This window comes from Ruditapes philippinarum, unplaced genomic scaffold, assembly GCF_026571515.1.
Source record: "Ruditapes philippinarum isolate M1 unplaced genomic scaffold, ASM2657151v2 ctg2664_1_1_1_1, whole genome shotgun sequence".
NCBI lineage: Eukaryota > Metazoa > Mollusca > Bivalvia > Venerida > Veneridae > Ruditapes > Ruditapes philippinarum.
Window position 1 is genome coordinate 128,801 of NW_026855343.1, and position 23,851 is coordinate 152,651.

At 32.0% G+C, this 23,851-nt stretch overlaps 1 protein-coding gene across 1 annotated transcript in view; it reads right to left on the bottom strand.

Moving 5' to 3' along the window:
- LOC132743018 (ubiquitin conjugation factor E4 B-like) overlaps positions 1-23,851 on the bottom strand; it is a 38,487-nt gene that overhangs the window by 13,420 nt on the left and 1,216 nt on the right. The window contains exons 2-20 of the mRNA XM_060731525.1: positions 22,094-22,364; positions 21,406-21,475; positions 18,865-18,952; positions 17,255-17,387; positions 16,509-16,656; positions 13,448-13,595; positions 12,834-12,934; positions 12,386-12,500; positions 11,409-11,549; positions 9,529-9,645; positions 8,721-8,819; positions 8,189-8,302; positions 7,902-7,991; positions 5,425-5,530; positions 4,785-5,026; positions 3,743-3,870; positions 2,105-2,203; positions 1,023-1,258; positions 222-348 (exon numbers count right to left, since the gene is read on the bottom strand). Of these exons, the coding sequence (XP_060587508.1) occupies positions 222-348; positions 1,023-1,258; positions 2,105-2,203; positions 3,743-3,870; positions 4,785-5,026; positions 5,425-5,530; positions 7,902-7,991; positions 8,189-8,302; positions 8,721-8,819; positions 9,529-9,645; positions 11,409-11,549; positions 12,386-12,500; positions 12,834-12,934; positions 13,448-13,595; positions 16,509-16,656; positions 17,255-17,387; positions 18,865-18,952; positions 21,406-21,475; positions 22,094-22,364 (2,573 nt within the window). The remainder of the gene's footprint in view (positions 1-221; positions 349-1,022; positions 1,259-2,104; positions 2,204-3,742; positions 3,871-4,784; positions 5,027-5,424; positions 5,531-7,901; positions 7,992-8,188; positions 8,303-8,720; positions 8,820-9,528; positions 9,646-11,408; positions 11,550-12,385; positions 12,501-12,833; positions 12,935-13,447; positions 13,596-16,508; positions 16,657-17,254; positions 17,388-18,864; positions 18,953-21,405; positions 21,476-22,093; positions 22,365-23,851) is intronic.

Here is a 23,851-nt window from a genome sequence, read left to right on the forward strand (position 1 = left end):
CCGCCTGAATGCAAATGACGTCATTTTTGTATGTCGTTGATTTTCATTTCTGATGAAGACATATTAAAGTCGAAACTAGTAAAATGTATTGTCTTGATTTTTTATATTAGTTGAAAATGTTTGTACTGACTTGGCAACTTCGATCAAAACATACTAAAGTTGAAACTAGCAAAATGTATTGTCTTGATTTTTTACATTAGCTGAAAATGTTTTGTACTCACTTGGCAACTTCGATCATTTTGAGCTGATGAGATGGTATGGTCCACATGGATTTAAAGATGATACTGATATGATATCTGATACTAAACTTGTCGTAAAACTCATTACTCGAACCAGTCTGTTCAATATCTGAAAATAAACAAATTGCATTTGTGAAAAAATCCTATGCCACTGCATTAATACAACACTAAATAGTAAGAACAGAAATAGAATTTTTTATGTTTGTTTCTTTACATCTGAACTTTGCCATAATGCAGTTGTGTCTAGTATATAAGGGGTCAAAGTGATATTTCAAATGAAAGACAATGCACAAATAAGTTTAATGTTAAGATTGCGAAGGCATAAAAAAGATACTTCTTATTCAAAACCTGGGCCATGCCTTGAGATGTCAGTCACAATGGATATGATATATTAGCTTATTATAAGTAGTACCATAACCAAACAAATATCAGAATAGATATATGTTCATAAGACACAGATGAAACCACATTCCACGTTTTTGTTAGTCTATGGATGGACAATATTGTCACAAGACAGGGTGATGGAAATCTATTTTAAGCCTCAGCCGTGCTCTCCTTAATTAGTGACATAACAATGAGTAAAACAGATTTTTTAATTTTTTATCACAAAAATTATTAGCACTTAGCAATGTGTGATATCAGTTGCTGATAAAGAAGTTCCATCAAACAAATAAAATTGATAGCGAGTCTAAGGCATAATGGGCCTTTAAGAAGTGTACAGATTTTTTTTTTAAATTCCTTAAACCAAAATAATTACTCTTGAGAAAATTTCATTATCCAGACCTGTATAGAACTGCATGAGTGCCGGTGCCAAGAATTCTCTAGATAAATCATGTAACAAGAGGCGCTCATGTATCTTCTCCATACGTGGCTGTACGTTAGGGTTAAAGTAGAACATCACTTCTACAAGTTTGGCTACAAGGTATGGGTTGTTGGCATAATGAGCAGAGCATGCAAACACAATGAGCAACTGTATCACTTTGTCCGTAGCTGGGTCTTCTAACACATGTGGCATTGCCCTGAAATTATCAGAATGATACATTATACTTAGAACATGACATGACATTGCTTGTTTTCTTTGTAATATAAACATTATAATTAGATCCAGACCAGCCTGCGCATCCGCACAGTCTGATCAGGATCCATGCTGTTCGCTATCAGTTTCTCTACTTGTTAAAGGGTTTGTAAGCGAACAGCATGGATCCTGATCAGACTGCGCGGATGCCCAGGCTGGTCTGGATCCATGCTGGTCACAAATGCATTATGTTGGTTTTGTCATGACGCGGCTCATATATTTCTTTATATTACACATGTGTAGTATAACATTGGTGTACGAAAACTGTGTATAAAACCTCTAAAAGTCTTAGATATATTTATTGTGGTCCACATTATTGCAAAACAAATTTACTGCCCTTTCGGGTACTTGTTTCACGACTTCTCATATGTATTTTTTCCTTGAATAGAGACATATGTAAACTCACATGTTGCAAATTTGCCGTGCATTGCATACAGGTTACTACAGTTATAGAATTGCATGAGGTGCTTACATTTTTACTATTTTTCTATCTCATCATATTTATATCTTATTTATAAAATGTTCCAATTCATTTAATGTATGTTTTACTAAATTTTAACCACCTGTGTCTAGGCAACAGCAAAAGTTTACATCATTTTGAATCATTCCTCATATTAACATCTGCATGAAGTGAAACAATGTTAAGTAAAAATGTTACGCTCAAACAAAGTAAGCCATGGTTTTGATATGACTTGAATTTGAAACCCAAGGATCTTGAAGGTAATGTCCTACTGCTAGACCACAAGTTCCAAATACAACCACTTAATGAAAGAAATCAAAACAAACTTACTGAGCAACAAAGAGAGTAAATTCTGCAATATCCTCCAGATAAAATTCTGGTAAAGCAGAAAATATCTGAGACACCTCACTGGGTAAAGGTAACACTTGACTGAAACAAGGCAAGAAATATTACATTTATTACAAGTAAATCTTTGCGCATAAACTATTATCAAAACTGTAAAAGAATAAAGAAACTGAACAACATGTCAACAGGGTTTCAGTATTATTTCTATTGACCAGTTTCTGTAATTTGACTGTCAACTGGTTTCAATAATTTTACTACATTGTATCAGTTTTACTATTGACTGGTTTTGATGAACATCATCAGGATGTCATAAGTTCAATTTAAAAATCTAACGTTACTTTTCAAAATGTTTCTTTGTAGAAAATCTATGGTCAATAAAGTAATTTCAGTTATCTAATTCTTTCTTAGCAACTCTCCACAAAATCTTAATCTTTTCCTTGCTTTAGCATAAAGTGATTAGCATTTTCTATCAATATAGCGCCAACCACATCCACATTTGCACATCTATGCAGTTTGACCAGGTTCTATAGTCGTTGGCCCACTAACTTTCAACTTGATGTCCCAAAGATTTGATAATGGACAGTTCCAAATTTGTAGTTGGACAATTCCATTTATGGAATTCAGCAAACTATGGTTTGAAGAATGATTATTTAGAAGAGTTAATAAATTAGACCCTGTAGTAAATTAGTACCATATTAGGTATGTGGCAGCCCGGTAGTGAATGCAGCTTACTTCTATTACTTAAATAAGGGAAAAATTCCACTTCATAAGAAACCATTTATTTGTGAACTCTTTTATACTGAGAATTCTTTTAAGGACGTTTTCGGGAGTTTTTCATATAGACATATAGGCAAAACTAAAACTGTTCAATAGAATTTATTTAAACTTGGCATGTTGTTAGAATATGATAACAGAAACATTTTAAACGGAAAAAAATTGGGGTCACCGTTCTCGTCTTTGAGTTATCTGCCCCTGAATCAGACTTTTCTACTTATTTGAGGTCATTTCAAGAGCAGATAACTTATACATACTTAAGTGAATTCTTGTTTTTAGTTCTGGATTAATTTTTTCTTTTTATTGTTGAGTACAATACATAATAACATGCAATTCTTTACATCGTTTCTGTCAATTTTTTTCAATGAAAATAAAGGTACTTTTAATTCGTAAAAAATAGGCCATTTTTTAAGTAAAAATGCGCAGGTTAAAAGAAGTAGTGGGAATAAAAACTACCCACGCTAAATTTGTTCTTGAAATTTTGCATATCAACTAAAACGAAGGTAAGCTTCATGGAAATAAGGAAAAAAATTGTATTGTTTCCATTCATTGTAAATTATCTGCCCTTGAATTTAACAAAAAAGTCCAATTCAAGGGCAGATAACTCAAAAATGAGGACGGTGACCCCAATTTTTTTTCCGTTTAAAATGTGTCTGTTATCGTATTCTAACAACATGCCAAGTTTAAAGAAATTCTATTGAACAGTTTTAATTTTGCCTATATGAAAACTCCCGAAAACGTCATTAAGATAAACTTTAATAGAATTCTTTAAATTCATTAAAAATTTATACATCAATGGATGAATAAAGGTTTCAGTATAAAGTTGTTAAAAGCTACAATTTGACAAACCCTTTATTGACAGGATCGGCTACACGGAGCATGTAGTCTGACAGTTTACTGTAGAACTGAAGACAACTTCGCAGTAATGACTCGTCCATTATTGCAGCTTCTGCACATAATTTACTCTTCTGTAATCTCTACAATAACCAAATTAAATATAAGTGACACTAACTTTATCAGATTCTAAAAATTTAACTTATTTCCTGCTATAAATCATACCGTATACAATATGAATTCTTATTATTATTTGATACTTAGTTTAGTTTATACAAATTTATTTTAGTTGGATTGTGTTAGAAGCTATAAGCTTATTGAAACACTTGTATCCGTTCCTGGAGCAACCAGTACTAAGCAATGAATGTAAAGTTTCTTGCTCAAGGAAACAACGGCTTGCCCCTGACAGGGTTTGAACCCACGCGTTCAGCAATCCTTAGATTACTAGACGAACGCGTTAACCTCTCGGCCATGCCGCCACTTTTTATTTGATACTTGAAATGCGATGAAAAAATCCCTGAGGTAATCACAGGCTTCTCTAGATGAATTCAAAATGTCATCTTGTATATAGATTTTCTTTGTCTATTTCATCATTTTAATAACTATTTTATCACTTAGTATTGAAATGACCTAATAATTTTTTTATTTTTTTTCGTAACATAAAATGTAAAGATATATGACAAAAAAATGGTTTATTGATACTTTCAAATAAATCTCTCAATCTATTTGTATCTTTCTATTATAAATACAAGTATCTTATATTACCAATTTAAAAAACAAAATATGGCGATTTTCACCTTCAGCCTACTTGTGGTAAGAGATCCTACCTATGCAGACCTAGAATATCCAGCACATAAGTGCCATGTGATCATGGTATGCAGAGTTATCTTATAAGTAAGTACATATTTAGGAATTTACCCTAAAATGATGAATAGTTATTTCCCAATTTAAAGATATTACAATATTAAGCATGGGAATGGTTTAAGTCAACTTTTATCAAGACTGTACTTTAAGTACACAGCTTGTGGGTTATAGTAACATAACACATAAAAATTACCTGATACTGTGATTTATATTTTTTCATGATTTCTCTATTCCTAGAGGCAGTGGGTAAATGTCGCCATAGAGATTCTGAATTCTCCATCTCTTCTACGATCCTCGACAACTCACGTATTGCACGTAAACATCGCTGATGTTTTCTGACAGCTGGCAGTATGGATAAATGATGACAGAACACCGTCACTGTGAAACATTCTGTGGGAAACTTTGGATCCTGCCAAGGTGGACTTGATTCTTTTCCTGAAAGAATTATTAATTACAGATCTTAAAGATTTGAAGAAAAAAAGAAATGTATCATTAAGGCTCCATAAAAGTATATTTTCAATGAAATTTGTTTTCTCCAATTTTGAATTTTATGTCTAAAACATGCTTGACTAAAAACTCTTTTACCAAGACAAAACAGATTCAAATTTTTGTTTTTAAGGAGTGAAATATTTATTCTGAATTGAAAACTTTCTTGTCATTATTTTATTTACCATCAATGCATGCAGGATGTGCAAATTCATTTCTCTGACAAAATATAAAGTAGGAAATTCAATACAATGACATATACGAAAAAAAAAAAATAAATGTGTACTTTTTTAGCACCCAGTAATAGTATGTAAAGTTCAGGAACAAGAGCAATGTAAACTGCTTACTTAATTTTTCAACCCACTCCTCTGCCTCTTGTGAAGACATTTTCAACCTGGACTCCGACTTATACGTCACTCTACACTGTGGGTGAAATATATAGTACTGGTCAACCTATAAAAAGAAATCAAATTAGTACTGGTCAACCTATAAAAAGAAATCAAATTAGTACTGGTCAACCTATAAAAAGAAATCAAATTAGTACTGGTCAACCTATAAAAAGAAATCAAATCAGTACTGGTCAACCTATAAAAAGAAATCAAATTATAATGGTCAACCTATAAAAAGATACCAAATTCAATAATCCCTTAAGAGTATTAGTCCTTACAATGCTGGAACGAAAAGAGACTAGCATTTTCCACCAGTATAGCATCAGGCCAGCCTGCACATCCTTGCAGTTTGACCAGGCTCTTTACTGTTTGTTGGCTGACCAAAGAAAATGAAAGCTGGACAAAACCATTTAAGAAATTCAGCAGATTATGAAATTGAGGCAATTACAACAATAACATGCCACCATTGACTATCATAGCCCCAGGCCAGTTGGCACAACCATAAATTTTAATCAGACTATTTTTTCTTTTTTTTCATATTGTTTTCCTTTTCTTACACTGAACTCAACTTAAGTTCCAAATTAAAAGCTGGACAAGTCCATCAAACATATTTAACAATGTAATGGTTATAAATACTGTATAAGTGGAAATTTCTGTGTGTCAGAGAGTTAGTGAATTTAAAAATCCAGACATTTCGAGTGAGGAAGTATTGCGAGTAGCAAATCGCTGATGTCTAAGAAGCATGAAAACAGGTTGGTTGATACATGTATTTACACTAGAGGAAATTTTAGCAATTTTCATCAATTCACAAAATTCGCCAATACTTCAGCCTCAATAACTTTACCACTTGAATTAAGTACTTCATTTTCTCATTTCTTCTCGACAACCAAGAACAAGAGCTGTCGATAGGACAGCATGCTCGACTATTCTAAGTGCTTGACAGTAAAAGAGCCTTGATAATGTTAAATTTTTTAAGTTCACAAAAGGGCTAATTTTTTTTATAAATTCATGTTATAGGCCTTAGAGAGAGTAATTATACAGTATTGGCTTGACTATTTGGAAGGTAATGTCACAAGGGTGTTTTATTGAGTATAATAATACTAATTACCTATGAATACATAAATTTGAAAGAAAAGGTATAAAGACTTGTTATTAAGATGTTTTATCAAGTAAATCACTGCTTTATTATTATGAATGCATAAAATTGTCCCAAAAAGGCACAAACCCTTCCGTAGTTATGGAGATAACAGCTTACAAGCAAAACTTTACCATGAATTTCTAAGTTGAAAAAGGGGAGAAAAATCAGCAAGATAGAATTATGGATCTTTGTCAGTGACCTACAATTATGACCCAAAATGCATATGTGAAGTTTTAAATAAATATCTTTAATAGTTATTGAGATATGTAAAACTTGCATGTAAACATTAACCAAGAGACTAAGTAGGAAAGGGGATATGAATCAGCCTTAATGCAAGATAGAGTTATGGAACTTGGTCAGTGACATACAATTATGACCATCAAATTATGACCCTAAGTACATGTGTAAAGTTTCAAGTAAATATCTTTGAAGACCTTTAACCAAAATTTCTAAGTTTCAAAGGGGCAAATAATTCTGCAAATATTGCAGGCAAAGTTATGCAATTTTGCAAACTGATGAACATTGTTACTATAAAAAAAGTATTTTAAATTTCAATTGAATATCTCAAGCAATAATCGAGATATTTGACTTTACAAAAAAACTTTAACCAAAATTTCTAAGTTCCAAAGAGGCATAATTCTGTCAATATTGTAGGCAGAGTTATCCAACTTGTCAATCTTATGTACCTTGTTACTATAAATAAGTATTTTAAGTTTCAATTGAATATCTCAAGCAATAATTGAGATATTTGACTTTACAAAAAACTTTAACCAAAATTTCTAAGTTAAAAAGGGGCAAATAATTCTGTCAATATTGTAGGCAGAGTTATCCAACTTGTCAATCTGATGTACCTTGTCACTATAAATAAGTATTGTAAGTTTCAATTGAATATCTCAAACAATGAATAAGATATTTGACTTTACAAAAAACTTTAACCAAAATTTCTAAGTTAAAAAGGGGCATAATTCTGTCAATATTGTAGGCAGAGTTATCCAACTTGTCAATGTGATGTACCTTGTTACTATAAATAAGTATTGTAAGTTTCAATTGAATATCTCAAGCAATAATTGAGATATTTGACTTTACAAAAAACTTTAACCAACGCAGACGCCGACGCTGACGCCAACGCCGGGGCAACTACAATAGCTCTCATATTCTTCGAATAGTCGAGCTAAAAAGGTGTCTATGCTGTTGTATTTAAGCTTATTCAAACTGTTCTATCCCATATCGGAAAGGGAAACATTCATGGGATAGTCTTATTTTTTTTTAAAGTAAAAGACATCAAACAAGAACAAACCTTGTCTAGTGAAATTTTCATGGAGAGTTTTTGTAGAACTGTGAGCATGTTTAACATGTAGCCCTCTCCTGCCACCAAATTTTCATTCACCTGAAAACATTACAGAAATAATAACACTGTAGTTTCCTTAACAATGAACAGTGCAGGCACAAAATCATTGCTAAATGGCTAAAAGCTTACTTAAAATAGCAGCATAATTGAGGGCTAAATCTAAGCTTTAAATTTAAGAATTTTTAGTTTTTGTTAGATTCAGAATATTTGTGAAAATTGTTAGAAAGTGAACATACAACAATTTGAGACTTCTTTGAATTTCTGTCTAGAGCTGTAGATATATATGTCATGGCTGCATCTCTTGTTTCACCATTCACCAAAACACAATGAACTATTTTATATAGCTCCTCCTGTAATTATAAATAATACCATTGCACCATGTCAAAACTTTTAAAACTTTATAAATTATTTTATACAGGATTTTTACTATGATCAACAAAAATCCTATGTTTTAATGTTAGGCAGAACTCACTATTCTGGTTTTTTTTAAGTTCACATATTTTGGTCATACAGGCAGTGTAACGATGTCATTTTTAAGCATGACATTGATCTGACATGGGGGTGGAAGATACAACGCAGGCTTATATGCAAATAAACAAATCCTCCATTGACCACATATTTGTCACAATGATTTTTTCTAAGAAATCAGCTTATTTTCTAAATTGTTCATTTGTAACACAATGGCCATTTGACACAATACTAACACTATGTGTATAATCTGAAAATCAATCTGGAAGAATATAAATTAAACATAGTAATAATATTTACCCTGAGATATTGCATTCTATGTTGTAATGACTGATGGATGAGGCGGACATTTTCCGGGGTTAACTGATGGCCGGAGAAATGTTTCTCTACAACTTTTGTCTGAAATATGATATATGTTACTCATTATCTACATATAGCTTTATAAAATAGGCTTATCATAGTCTATACAGTATCTGATCATGGTTTATGTAATTATATAGAAATTTCCTTTCTTGACTGCAATATCTACATATTTACATCTGCACTATAAAATGATTTTTAAATTTTGAACAAGTGCATAATAATTTGTTCTCAAAACTATATCTATTATATCTATATATTTAACTGACAACAATATAAGCTTAAGACATACTTTGGCATATATTTAACAGTTTACTACATGTATAAATCAGAAGCCCTCCAGTCCAAAAATGACATGGTGGACAAAAGCTGCCCATGAAAATGACAGGGCGGACAAAGGCCCTCCCATGAAAATGACAGGGCGGACAAAAGCCCTCCCATGAAAATGACAGGGCGGATAAAAGCCCTCCCATGAAAATGACAGGGCGGACAAAAGCCCTCCCATGAAAATGACAGGGCGGACAAAAACCCTCCCGAGAAATCAACAAGGCGGAAAAAAGGGCTTTTGTCCTACACTTGTATAAATCATAGCTGACAAAAATCACAACTTAAAGAGTAAACATCAACCGTAATACACAGACCAATGTGAATAGGACATTTTGTTTGTTAAGGTCAAGGTCAACTTTTGGTTTTTAAGTATACAGAATTAAGTTGTAGAATCATTAAATTTTAAGTGAGATGAACTTACATTATCCTCAGCAAACACACTGAGAGCAAAGAAAGGCCCAAGGTAAGACAATTTGGCAACTTCCATTCCTGCTGCCTGAGTAAATACATCTGGTAACCAATTAGATAACTGTACCATCTGAAAATACCATGTTAATAATAAATAATCTTAAGTGAGAGCAACATTTTAAAATTGTATTTTTGTTTTGTTAAGTTTCTAAGCCACACAAACACACAAAGAAAGGTCATATGGCAACTTTCCAGCTTTACTGATGGAGGAATACATGTACAGCAGGTGCCCTAACGAGCATTTTCTCAGATACAAGTGTCACGTGTAGAACCACCAACCTTTGGTTAACTAGCTGGATAGCTTTTTGCTACACATGAACTCATATTACACATGAAAGAATCCAAAGACCCTGATGAGATTCGGACCAACAGTGGTGGTGGGAAAGGTGGGGGCAAGAAAGTGATTACAAGTCAGCAACTTTAATCACTCTGTTTAATGCTAGTTACACTGATGTATTACTTATATACAAACTAAGGGTGTAACGGTTGGAAAAAATGATAACCGTTTAAACAGCGATCTAATATCTATGTTAAATGTTTAACCAACCATACCAATAAAATCCTTTGATTTTCAACAGTAATTTTGTTTCTTTTTGACAAGATATGGCATTTTGTTTGTATTTTGTTATACTCAAAATGATTACAATTCATTTCAGAGTATATTGAGTAACTTATTTTCCTATAGGGTCATATTGTATTTGATCAGATCGGAAAAATAAATTGTTGGGTACAACTAAAATACAAACAAATTGTCATATCTTGTTATCAAAACTAAGGTAATATTAGAAACAATTTAAAACTTTTTGTCAAATATTATCCTCAGTTACAGGTTGTTGAATTTCCTAACCATTTTTTACCTAAAAACTGACCAGACCTGTTTAAATGGATAAACGTGACACCCCTAATACAAACAGTCATACAAACCTGCCTAGCCAGGTAGTATAATCATACTAAATACTGTTAACTTCTCAATTTTAGGTAATGAAACCCATTTATATTACAATGGACTATTCCAAATCCAAAGCAGGAAAAATCCATTGTAAAAATTGAGAAATGCTCATGATACGATAAATGTTACAATAAACAATCTATGTAGGAATTCTTATCTATGGGAGGCAACTGTTATAAAACTAAGTATCTTTGCATTTATTTAACTTTCTATTCAATAACAAGTATGCCATGACATTAACCAATCTTTTACAAATAAATCATTTTTTGGTTTATTTGAAATCTTAGTTTAAGGAGAAAAGTTAGTCATGTTCATCATGTAGGCATGAACTGTAAACTATATGTTTTAAGTTTACTTGGTTTTTAAGCCTATTTCAATACAATTTGAGCTCATATCTTGACAAACTGTGGTCCAGCTAACTGTTTTTCCTGGATAACTAACCAGTAGTTAACAACTTCTCCAAATGTGACCCACTTACTTATCTCTGATTTCCGAGACATACGGCCATTCAGACACAATGACTGAGATCAGCTGTCATGGAGAAATTTTGCCTAACAATACTTCACATAATATAAAAATTGCAGATTTGCATAAAAGCTTAATTAATATGCTTTAACATACTATATAACTTACATACAGCCTTAACAGATTAATTAGAAATAGATTTGAAGTAACAGATTTAACAAAGACTGACAGGTATATAAACATAATTTTAACAAGTTATTTCGCCATATGACCTATACTGTGTTGGTGCAAGTAAAACCCAACAAGTTATTCTTTGTTGTGTGTTAAAGTTTAGCTTTGTCCTTCTAAAATTCTACATTATCATCATATAAACTGAAATTCAAATTTACACAGTTATAATATTACAATATTACACATACCAAATTACATATAGGCCTAACAGATCCACATTTCACTTCAACAAGTTCACCGAGTACTGATATTACATCTCTATAATCATCATTGTCCAGTGATAAAGTTAATACATGACGTTGTAAACTTTGTAAGACTGGAACAAATACCTGAAACAAACGGGGCATATCATGACTATAAAATACATGTAAAATTTACATCAATAAGAAATTCTAGACACTTATCAAAAGAAGTAGACGGCAATTATTTTACTCTGCAGCTTAAAGTGAAAAAAAATTCTGGAGTATTTATTATAACAGAGCTGCATGTAAGTAAGTCAGCTCTACATTTCAGCAAGTTTATTTTGGAGTAAACCTGCAAAAAAGCATTGACAATTAAGTGAAAAAGGGGCATGACTGTGCAATTATTATTTTTTTTTAGTAACTTGATGTTTAAGAATGTATTTCTATAATATAGAATATGAACAAATTGGATGTGAAGCAAATACAACTGATGAGTAAACAATCAACTTTATCACAAAGTTAAACAAACACAAATGCCATTTAAGGCAAAAAGGTCATAGTAAGGGCACTTTTTTAGCTTCAAAAAAGTGAAGATACAATTGTTAGTTATTTCCATTTCAACTAAGCAAGAGTAAAGCCTTAATGATTTTATCACATTCATTTATCAATATCATTTTAGAAAAATAACATTTTTGAAAATAAATCTAACCTTTCAAGAGAGTTTATTTGAGCCGCGTATTGACAAAACCAAAATAATGGGTTTGCGAGGAACATGGACACAGACCAGCCTGCGCAGTTTGATCAGGATCCATGCTGTTCACTTACAAACCCTATAAAAAGTAAAGAAACTGATAGCGAACAGCATGGATCCTGATCAGACTGCGCGGATGAGCAGGCTGGTCTGGATCCATGCTAGTCGCAAACCCATTTTGTTGGTTTTGTTGTGACGCGGCTCATTTAAAGTGTGATTGACAGTTACTTACTTTTGTAAAGCTATCAGGATCTCGTTGTGTAGTGTAGATAAGTTCTGATAGAAAGCCACGTGGCAGATTATGTGATAACAGATACGGCAATAATAATGACATTTCTGCTTGAGATCTGAAAACAGACATGTTAAATCATACACTTGTATTACATAAAATAAAATGTCACATTAATAACAACATGTCTTAGAGATTTCAATATCAATTGTGGCTATAGTGGAGGAAGTGTTTACCCCTAGCCAAGGAATTATTGGTAAGTGCCTGCCGTGGTGAACAAACCTATATTATTTCATTTTATGGCACCAGTAAGGAATTCAGACTACGGAGTGCTTCTAATACACTTCAAGATTTCAAAATCAAGCTAAAATAAGCGTTTAAACTAAATCAACAGATAAAACCAATCTTTGACAATATTAAAGGAGTTGTAAAATAGCATCAGTTATGTTACCTTGGCTTGGTAAGTCCTCCCTGTAGTACTAGAGAAGTATGACATACACACTGGTTCCTAGCTGATGATAACATATCACTCATTGGTGGAACACTAGCTCTCTACAATATATATCGTAACATTGTTATAAACACATATCATATAAACTTGACATACACACTGGTTCCAGATGATAACATATCACTCATTGGTGGAACACTTGCTCTCTACAATATATATTGTAACATTGTTATAAACACATATCATATAAACTTGACAAAATACAAGTTTCACATTTCTTTCAACTCACTTGGCATATATATAGGCTTGTGGAATGCTTATAAAGGTGGCTGAGTGAGCAGTTTTGGCTGCATAAATAAATAAATAATCTAAATAATAAACAATCCATACAAATCAAAATTATTGATTGATTATTGACAGTGGCCTTCTATTTTGCTCTCAAATAAGTTTCAACCCATTTCCTTCTGTAGTTTTGGAGACACCAACTTGCACCCAAAAACACAACAAAAGTGTGACGCTGATGCTAGGGTGAGTACAATAACTCTTCGAATATGTGAGCTAAAAATTAAATGCTTAATGACAGTTCAATAACAAGTGTTTTATATCAGTATTACCTTTGGTGCCATCCTTTCTTCAACAGCCACCCTCTCATAACTGTCCACCAGATAATTGATCATTTCCACCTCCTTACATTTAACTGGTCGTAATTTACAGGTAAACTCTCTCCGAGGCTGTTCAGGTGTCACCATCATAGGACTGGCACTGTGAACAAACATTGTGAAAATCTTATTTTATGAATATTAGAGTAGTAAATTAATAAATATTAAAGGTTTGGTCAATAAAGAGAACTTGCATACAAGGTAAATGCAAGTGAATATATACATGTCCATTGACAGTCAAATTGTGTTGTTTTTTTTTACATGATGGGTCAGAACTTTTTTTTTTTCGAGATAGGTCTGGACCATTAACTTATATGAAAATTTCAGATCATTCAATTTTATTCCTTGACTCTGTTTTTCCAGAATAATTATTGGAATTATCAAAAGTGACCCAAAATTAAAAAAGCAATGCAGTGCTTTTCATTCAAATCAGCCAATGAATAGCAAAATATGATTTTCAGTTTATTTCCAAGTATATTTCTTAATTATCTTTTGCATATATTCCTGTTTAAAGAGCCTCAGCTGACTATATTTTTTTAGGCTTTTGGGACTCAGTGGAGTTCCTTTAAATTGTTAAATACAGTCGAGACTGCCTAAGCGACCCCCCTGATTTAAACGACTCCCTGTCTTATCCGACCTTGTTTCAGTACTCCCAACGTATTTTCCTATATAAATGGTCTAAATTAAACGACTCCCTGTCATATGTGACAAGCGACCCTAATTGTCTGGTCCCAATGCAATGTTTTGTCTGATTTAAACGACTTTCACACCTTTTAATTGTCCGTTAATCAGATAAAGATTACCTATTATAACACCCAGAGGGCCAAATTAATTAAGTCCAATTATAATCCAGCACTGTAGCAAACAAAGTCTACACACCTCTTTCTCAATTACACAGTTAGCATGTAGGTACCAAGTGACGTAGCGTCGGTTAATGGGAATCATGATGCAATCATGTGTGTGTAATGTACTACCTGAGTAAACTGGGTTAAGAATTGTGTTAGATTTTTTTTTAATTATAGAGTGCCCATGGAAGATTTTTTAGGCAGCAATTTTTTAATTTACCTTTATATGGCTGCATAATTAATACCGAAAAAAATATTGATACCAAACCAGAAAAAGCTTTGGATATGGATATGTTTACAGTTAACATCCTGTAACACAATTTTTTCACGGTTTTATTTCATAAATATGATGCTCAAATTAAGATTTGTCAATATTGTGAGTTCAAATAAGCATAATTTAGAAAGATATCACCCAATTTAACATTTCATGTAAATAAAGGCCATTAAAGGGAGGTAATTAGAACTTTATTTTCTATAAATTCTAAGTCAAAGTTTCCGATAAGAAATCAGTGCATGTAATTTATTGATTAAATATAATGTGCACAAATATTTGCAATAAACATTTTACATATTCTTTGATGTTTGAAAATTGTTTTATTTGCATAATTATATCCATATATATTTTTTGCAAGATATGGGATCACAGTAACAATATCAATGTTCTTTAAGTCACATTGGTATATAGACAGTTAGATGATATTGAGACTGTATTTAGAGACTCCCTGTCATATGCGACCTTTTACTGAAGGTCCCTTGGAAAGTCACATATGACAGTCTCGACTGTACTAATTGCAATTTTTAAATGCCAAAAGTTCAAGTTAAACTCTAATAATAAATATTTTTGTTGAAATCCAGAGTAAAGTGTAACCTATTCTTTTGTCATTGTTTTGAGATTTCTTTAAAAATTTGTCATTTATCCTATAGAGGAAAGTGAATATTTTGGCTAAATTCTCCATGAAACCAAACCCCGGCATATAATAGCCTATCCTAAACCTTGAATACTTAATTTTTTGTCAATCAAATAACCAGCCACTAAATCATCTCTGTAAAAACTTACAATCCTTAAGTTTTATGCCTCAAAATTTATGGTCAAAATAAACAAAATTTTGAAGGTAATAAATAAGACTAGTTACTGCAAAAGGGGATAACTTATACAGTTATTTTCAGAATTCCAAAATCCTTTCTTGATGTCAAAATTTTTGTGCAATTCAATATGCACAAAAAACAGAGAAAGCAAGAGTATGAGATACGGGCCCTCCATTAAAATTGATATATGTATTAAATAACAGGAAGAATTTGAACATATTATAGGAACATAAACATCAAACTGTTACCATATTAAGCACTAGATGATCATGTTTACGGTCTAAAACCTAATTTGTACGTTATCACATATCTTTTTTTAATTTTGATATTCATTTTGAAAAAAGGTTCCTCAAAGGGTTTGAAACATGTGCTTTAAAAAGTGAATAAAAATAAATTTTTATAAATGTTGGAGACTTAAGAACAGAAACAGAGAAAAATAAATTTATTGAATCCCTTATCAAAATCAAATCCATTTAAAGTATTTTGTACAGAGGTATACAGAGGAAATTTGTTTGTTTCAATTTAAAATTGAATATATATTTCACAAAAAAAGGATATTTAACTTATTTTTAGCTCTTTGGGGTTTTATAAAGAAGATTTTTTAAGTTTTTACTATATAAAGGGAAAAACAATGACACCTTGGGATGGGGCCAATTTTTACCCCAGGGCTTTTATTTGAACAAACTTGGTAGACACCCACTAGAAGATGTTTAATGCTTAATATCTAAGCTCTAGCTATTTGGGTTCTTTAAAAGAAGATTTTATAAGTTTTTACTATATACAAATAAGGACAAGAGTTCTGCATGGAATTAAATTCTTTGAGCAATGTTTAAAGTTGACTATCAAAGGAACATTCCTGTGAAGTTTGGATGAAATTGGGTAAGTGGTTAATGAGGAGATGTCGTTCAAGGTAAAAGTTTACGGATGGACGCCAGTAGAAAAGCGATCAAAAAAGCTCACAATGTCACTTTGTGACAGGTGATTTAAAATGTTAACCAATGCCAACACTGACCCCAATTGAGGGTCATGACTATAGCTCAACTTTTCTTCTACAAAAAAAGGAGCTAATAAGAATGATTTCATACCCCATAGGACTAGTTCCATAGTTCTTCATCGGTGAAACATCAGGTGTAGCTGGCTTCAGATCCAGTACTGGATTACTGTCTGATTGTTTTATCTTAAATAATACATCCATCACAGTCTGGTTTATCACATCCTTTGTGTCTACTTGTTTTATAAAATGAAAAGAAGCAGAACAATGGTCAATCTCAGTGATTCAGATTGGATCTTCTTTCTTTAGGACAAATGTCCTATATGGTAAAAAAAAGTTCAGGCCATTTGTCCTAAATCACAGAAAAACTTTCAACGGACAATTTCTTTTACAATGATCAATCATTATCTCTATAATTATAAATTCAAAATCATATTTTTCAATGAGATTAAATACTGCTGTGTGTATCAGTGAGATTATATATGTTATATCACACTACTAGAAACTTAAGTGAAATATTGAACGTAGATTTGCAGTACACTAAAACCAAAGCATAGCAAAATATAATATCTGGTCTTAATAATGCATAAAGATTTAAATGACATCATATAAATAAGCGTAATTTGGTGCCTCTTTTTGAGCATGAACTATAGAATATGATGTAAGATTAAAAGAAAACTTGTTTTTGTTTTTTAATTAATACTGACTATATCATCCTTTATCATATAATTCATATTAAATAATTAAAAGTCCCTGTAGAGATTTACACCCAAAACAACAAAGGGCCAAGTGACTAAAAGACAAGAAACTGTGTCATGGAGACCTCACTAGTATACACACCTTGTTCTATAGCATCAGATATATCAGGTAAATGTATAGCTGATGCAGATTTCTCCTTGTATGATACCTGGAATACTCGACAGATTGAGTTTATCATTTGTTCATCTGTAGCTTCGGAACCAATACTTGCATCCTGAAGTGACAAATATAAACAAATACCTTGAGCCTGCTGGCAGCAAAAATTCTACCCGTGTGCAGGGTTTTCATTTTTATCTGTGGCAACAGATGTACTAGCCTGGATTCCAGTTGGTCTATTTTTTATGCACTCCTGTTCGGCAAAATGACACTATAAAATACACATACGAAATAGCATGTATGTTACAAAAAAGCCCGAGTCTAAGGCTACAGACTGATGTACCAACAAAAACCGATTTGGCCAAGGGTCAGTGGGGAAATTTTAATCTACAGGCTGTAAATACAACTGATTTTATGAGCATTTCAACAGATGACATGGCTCGCCAATCTGTTAATAATGAAAACCCCTGCATGTGACAGTGCAAGTGTAGGCCAGCACATCCATGTGATAATTTCATAGTTGTCTGCCCTGTTTGTTGTTTAGTTATTTCAAAATATTGATAAATCCCTAAAAATGATAAATGGTTTTGCCCAGATTGAAAGATGGACAAGTCCATTTATGATATTGAGTGTGGTAAGGGTAAAAGTAACTGGTTCTCAGAAATTAAGAACACTACAGAACAAAAGAGAGAGCTCATGCACAACTTATAACTGATCTTTAAAATTTTTTTTACTTTAAAATTTTTGTGGTTGTATTTAAAACTACACTAACACATTAAATAAGATTATTTGACAACTTTCAAGATTTATTAGTAGTAATGCAAGGCCATAGGTGCCTATGATGTAATATTTTTATGCATTTAAAGGACAGTGTTGACCTAAAGCAGTTTGCTACTATAGTGTAGCTTCATCATATGAAAGAATTCAGAATCCTTGTCAAGATTTGCCCTAAAAATGAACAATTGTAATTTAAAATCTACATATGGCGAACCATCTATTACTAGCTTGAATGGATTTTCCAAACTCTTCCTTTTATATAAAATACTCATTAAGCCTTTACCATACTAAATATTTTTTTTATTTTTCAATCTGAACAAAAATCATTCATCATTTTAAGGAAAATGTCAAAATATGTACTTACTGAATAGTCAAACAATGCAGATTATGATAGAATGGCACAAATTTGATTATTCTTAGGGATTTCCCATGATAACATAAGGAAGCTTCCTGCAGTTTTCCCAATATTATACTTTTATTAAATTCCTCAAACTTTTGTAAACTGTTTAATCATGATATTAACAACTGTAAAAATTTAGATGCAACAAACTGATCAGGTTACAGATACATTGTACAGTATAGTTTCAGTTTTAGTTTCCTGCTATTACAATAGTATTTTTTACTTTATTATATCTGAAAGTGCCTGATATCAAATGAAAACTGAAACCTGGGCATATCTATTTCAGCAAATGCACTAAAAATATCAAAAACCATAATGCCAATTTCTTTGGTAAACTGTGTAATACATAAAATAGAAAAAAAAATCATTCTATGAAATAGACAGTCCCGAAAGGACAATTATTCTCCAAATGACATACCCTTCGTCTTTTAGCCTCTTGTCGTAATTCAAGTTCATCGACTTCCATTGTTTCAATGCCAGAATCTACATCCATCTGAGACTGGGTACTGTAATATATAAAACAACATAACTTACATCCATCTGAGACTGGGTACTGTAATATATAAAACAACATAATCTACATCCATCTGAGACTGGGTACTGTAATATATAAAACAACATAACTTATAATATACACTTTCCATGATCAGTGGGGTGTAAAAATGATTTAAAATTTCCAACAAAGACTCTTACTATAAAATTCTATAACACTGAGATGTGCATTTTTAATGTTTAATAACTATACATCTAGATCTATATAGAGAAATTAGGACATTGATGATTAATACTGATTATACAGCATGGGTATTTCTTGAAACTCTTTTGGAAATTGGTCCATGTTATATCCCAAATTTTGGAAACTGTGAAGAAGTTTATGAAACTGGAAACTGTTTTGGAAATTCGTCCAGGTAAAATTCCAAATTGAGTAGACTGCGAAAAAATTAATGAAACTGGAAATTCTTTTGGAAACTGGTCCAGATAAACAATTTATTGCATACAAATAAAAGCAATATACAGATTTCTTCCCTAAAAGAGTTTTGAAGATGCTCTCCAAACTATACTTTAATCAAATCTGTGGCATTGAGGCATTGGAAAGTATCAATATCATAGAAATGGTACGATTGTTAACTGCTGAAGATGTAACAGAAGTTTAAAGCAATTAAATTGTAAATTATTTTTTTATAACATGCTTTTCGGTGGTTTATAGAAATATATCAGTGATATAAAACTGGTAATTTCACTGTTTGAAACAGTGAAATTACCACTTTGATAATTTCACTGTTTTGAATTTAAGCCCCTTACGTTGTTTCAGTGAAATACCAGCGTGCACAGTACTGGGTACCAACTTAATGACGTGACGTCGTAAATGACGTCACGTTGTATTATTATTTGGCGCGCTTTTCATTCAGTATTAGGTTAAATGTCTTTTCAAAACGTTTCTTTGCATGAAATAAAAAGAAAATTTGTTAAGTTTAGTGTAAGATTGAAATATATTTCACCTTGTGAACACCAAAAGTTCAAATTTCACTCATGGCTGCGCCACTCGTGAAATATTCCTTTTGGTGCTCACTCGGTGAAATATATTCCGATCTTACACTGAACTAAACAAATATCCTCTATATAATAAAGTTTTTCTAATTTTCTTAACAGAATTTTACCCACAAAAAAATTCGAAAATGGATATATAATTTGCTCTTTATAAGCCATGTTTCAATTTAGGTGTCATTTTTCACTATATATCTTTAAATAAATTTTTATGTCATTTTTCACTTTTACTTAAATTAACAAGAGTGATCAGTGATCACATGTGTTGCCTCATGATAGCCAATTACATGTTACAGACAGACGGACAGACAACAGAGAAGTGATCCCTTTACTACTCTGTAGAAACAACACAATAAAATTACTGTTGCTGTAAGAAACCACAATCAGTTACTGGTAATTTGTCAGCACACTGGTCTAGCTATAAGCACCTACTTGAACTTGTCACTTGATACATCAGAAATAACAAGATACAAATGAGTCTAAATTGTTATCATAACAAAGTTTTCTAGTACGTGTAATTTACCAAACAGAATAGTCTTATTTTTTTTCAAATACAAATATACTTTGCTCAGTATAATGAATGTTTCAATTTTGGTGTCATGTTAACACTATATTTGAAAATCAAATTAATAAAGTGACTTTTGCTTTTGCTAACAAGAGACCAATTACTGGTAAAATGTTAAATATACTGATCTAGTTATTAAGCGCCCACATAAACTTGTCAAATGACATGTCAAAAATGACAATTTACAAATGAGCGTGCATACTTTTAACACTTTATAAATCATGAAATGTGTAAATAAAACACACTGACTATATGCCACACGCTATATGTAAATGATAAGGTATTTTATTTAACATACCTTTCACCCCAAAGAAACTATGTTTCTTACATTGAAAATGAAGTTATACTTGCATTTATTTTTTGGGAAAATAGTTCATGATATACATTACATAGCTGCGTATGATAGCATGTTCGACAATAGTCTAGATTATTTAAACACATTACCCACAGTATATGCATATCTACATGGTTACTGTAATTATACCAATTTGAAATTGCTTAATTGACAAGCGAGTTGTGATGATACAAAATTAAATTGCCAAATTTCTATAATGGACATGCCTTTTTTTTAAATTTGTAACCGTCCATTGTCAGCCTTATAAGTTTCAGTATCCAAAACCATTTTCAGCAGTCAACAGTATAAAGCCTACACTGGCTAGACAGGTTACCCCAATCCTCCCAACTTTATACAGAATGCAAAGTCTGCTTGCGTTTAAATAGTTATCAGTAAATTATATTTTTCAGTGAAATAATATTTCATGAATTTCTTAGCAGTTGTGCTTGTTATATCAACTCTGTATCTAAAAGCATATCAAAGGTTTTGTAATTGCTTCTTAACTTTCTACTTACTGTTTTTCTGAGCAGTCCATATCGGCTGTTTGTGATGAATCCCCTGCCACTGGCTCGACTTTCAATGAGGCTACAAGTTAAATTAATACAATGTTATGTACATGTATATTAATAATATATATTTATGTATTATTATAGGAAATAAATAATATGAGCCTTAGCCTCTTGAATTTGGAAAAAATTATCGCTACCATTGCTAATTTTTGAAGTAAAAAGCTGACCAGTGTAAGTTCAAATTTTTGAGAAAAAAATTCAATTGGGAAGAGCCCTTTTATAATTCTCTGTTATATAAGGTGGAAAATCACTACCTGCAAATACTTAAACTTTCTTTAATATTTTATACCTTGATAATCCCTTAAAGAATATCACTTATTATTAGCAGGAACCAATTGTGTCATTTCAACGTATGCAAGCAAACTGACCATTTGTGACCATCCGTATTAAGATTAAGTTAGATCAGTCTTAGCAATGCCAAGTCTTCACCAATCTTGACTGATTACAACATTTTTTTCTTTTGCATATGTTGACACATAGTCATTGAAGTCATTTTTAATATAGTGTAATAAATTTGTACACAATGATAAATTATAATGTCTTCACTTAACTTTAAAAACTTTCTAGGTTTTTATAAAAATCAAGGATGAATGATCTGCAGATGGGACAGTACAATCAGTTTTTAGGTACAAACCTGGCGGTGTCCTTTCAGATGTTTTTGGTGTAGATCCTAGAATACTTGACAGACTGGTACTGGAACTGTGGTTACTGGACATACTGGCATCTTCTGATCCTTGAGATGCTGTAGAAAGTGTCTGCATTTGATCAGGACTGTCTGTAACAGACTGGTCCTCAGATCCTGTAGGTAGACTGGGAGACTCCCCAGCATTTGATGAATTTGCTGAGGCTGGTGTACTTGGAGTACTTCTGTTGCCTTGGAGACGAGCAAGGCGTCGCCTTCTGATCTATAATTTTAGAAATTTACATAAAATTTATGAATATCTTGTACTTGCATTTAATAATTTTTATACATCATATTGAAAAATATTGTTTATGCATATGGAGCCTTTTAAAGTTATATTGCCTTTTCAAAATTTAAAACACAGCTTTGCCTTTAAAAATTTTAGTGATTGAAGTACAAACAGTACTTAAAAAACCATAATAGCAATATTTCAGTTAAAGTAAATTTAATATTATAAGTAAACTTTAAAGCAGTGTCTATTCTAGGAGGGGCGATGGGGGGGATTCACCCATATTTTTGAGAATTCACGCCTATTTTTTGAGAGGAAGGGGGAAAATTTTACATAGAGAAAGAAGGAAAAAGATCAACAAATCTAATAAATTCTCACTTTTCGATAAAAATCCCCCCCTGTTTTTTGAATCCTAGAATAGACACTGTTTAAAGTAGATGTGTGATGTGTTGGGTGACCTTGTACATCAATGGAGTTACAGTCAATATACAGAAGATCTGATCAGCACCAATTAAGTGACTGTAGCATCAGATGTCTGTCTAAAGTCAGATTTGACACAACATGAAAATATCTTGTTTTTCTTTGTGAAAGACTCTATCTGATCAATTTTAGTCTGACTATGATTATAGCCGGACCCAGTGATTTTTCTCACTTAATTGGAAAGAGGCCTTATCCTCATGATTTTGGGAAACTTATCGCTAAAATTTTTGATTTGGGAAGTAAAAAAGCTGGTTTAAGTTAAGATTTTTGGGAAAACTGCATGATTTTAAAGAAAATTTCAATTGGGAAGAGGCCTTTTTTCGGAGTCTGTTATATAAGTAGGAAAATCACTGGGACCAGACACCAAATGCGCATTATATTTATGGTCGGACAAGGGTTTTATCAGTCATGGCCCTAAAGGGTTCTGACAATTTTTTTATTACAACTTGTAAGAAAGAAAACAAAGGTTTTGCATACATGTGAACTCTCCCACTTTTAGTGGAAACTCCCTTTTTCCACAGCCATATTTTCAAAGATTTTTCTTGAAATAAGGGAAATTTTCACAAATTAAAAAATCTACCTATTTTTAAATTATGTCAGAACTTCCTTCTTTGTTTATTGCAAATTCTAAAAGGCTCTTTTTGAAGAAAAATCTCCCACTTGATCATCAAAAAAAGTTCACATGTATGTTTTTTTTTGCCTTTGAATTTTTGGTTCACCTGTGCTTGCATTATAAGAGATATTTTTTCACATATCCACAACTAGTCCTACTTATTCTACTACAAGTTGAGATTGTGTTTGTATTTTGGGCAATATCTCCCCAGAATAAAATATCTCAGAATCTATCTTTGGCACATCAACATATTTTTTACTTATCTACACTCCACAGTATGAAGTTGTTCCGTAAAGAGAATACTAAGAGGATTACCTTTCATTTAAGTGATATGTATTTGGCACAATAATAATATGAAATTAGGCAAAGCCTATGAACGGGGAAGTCG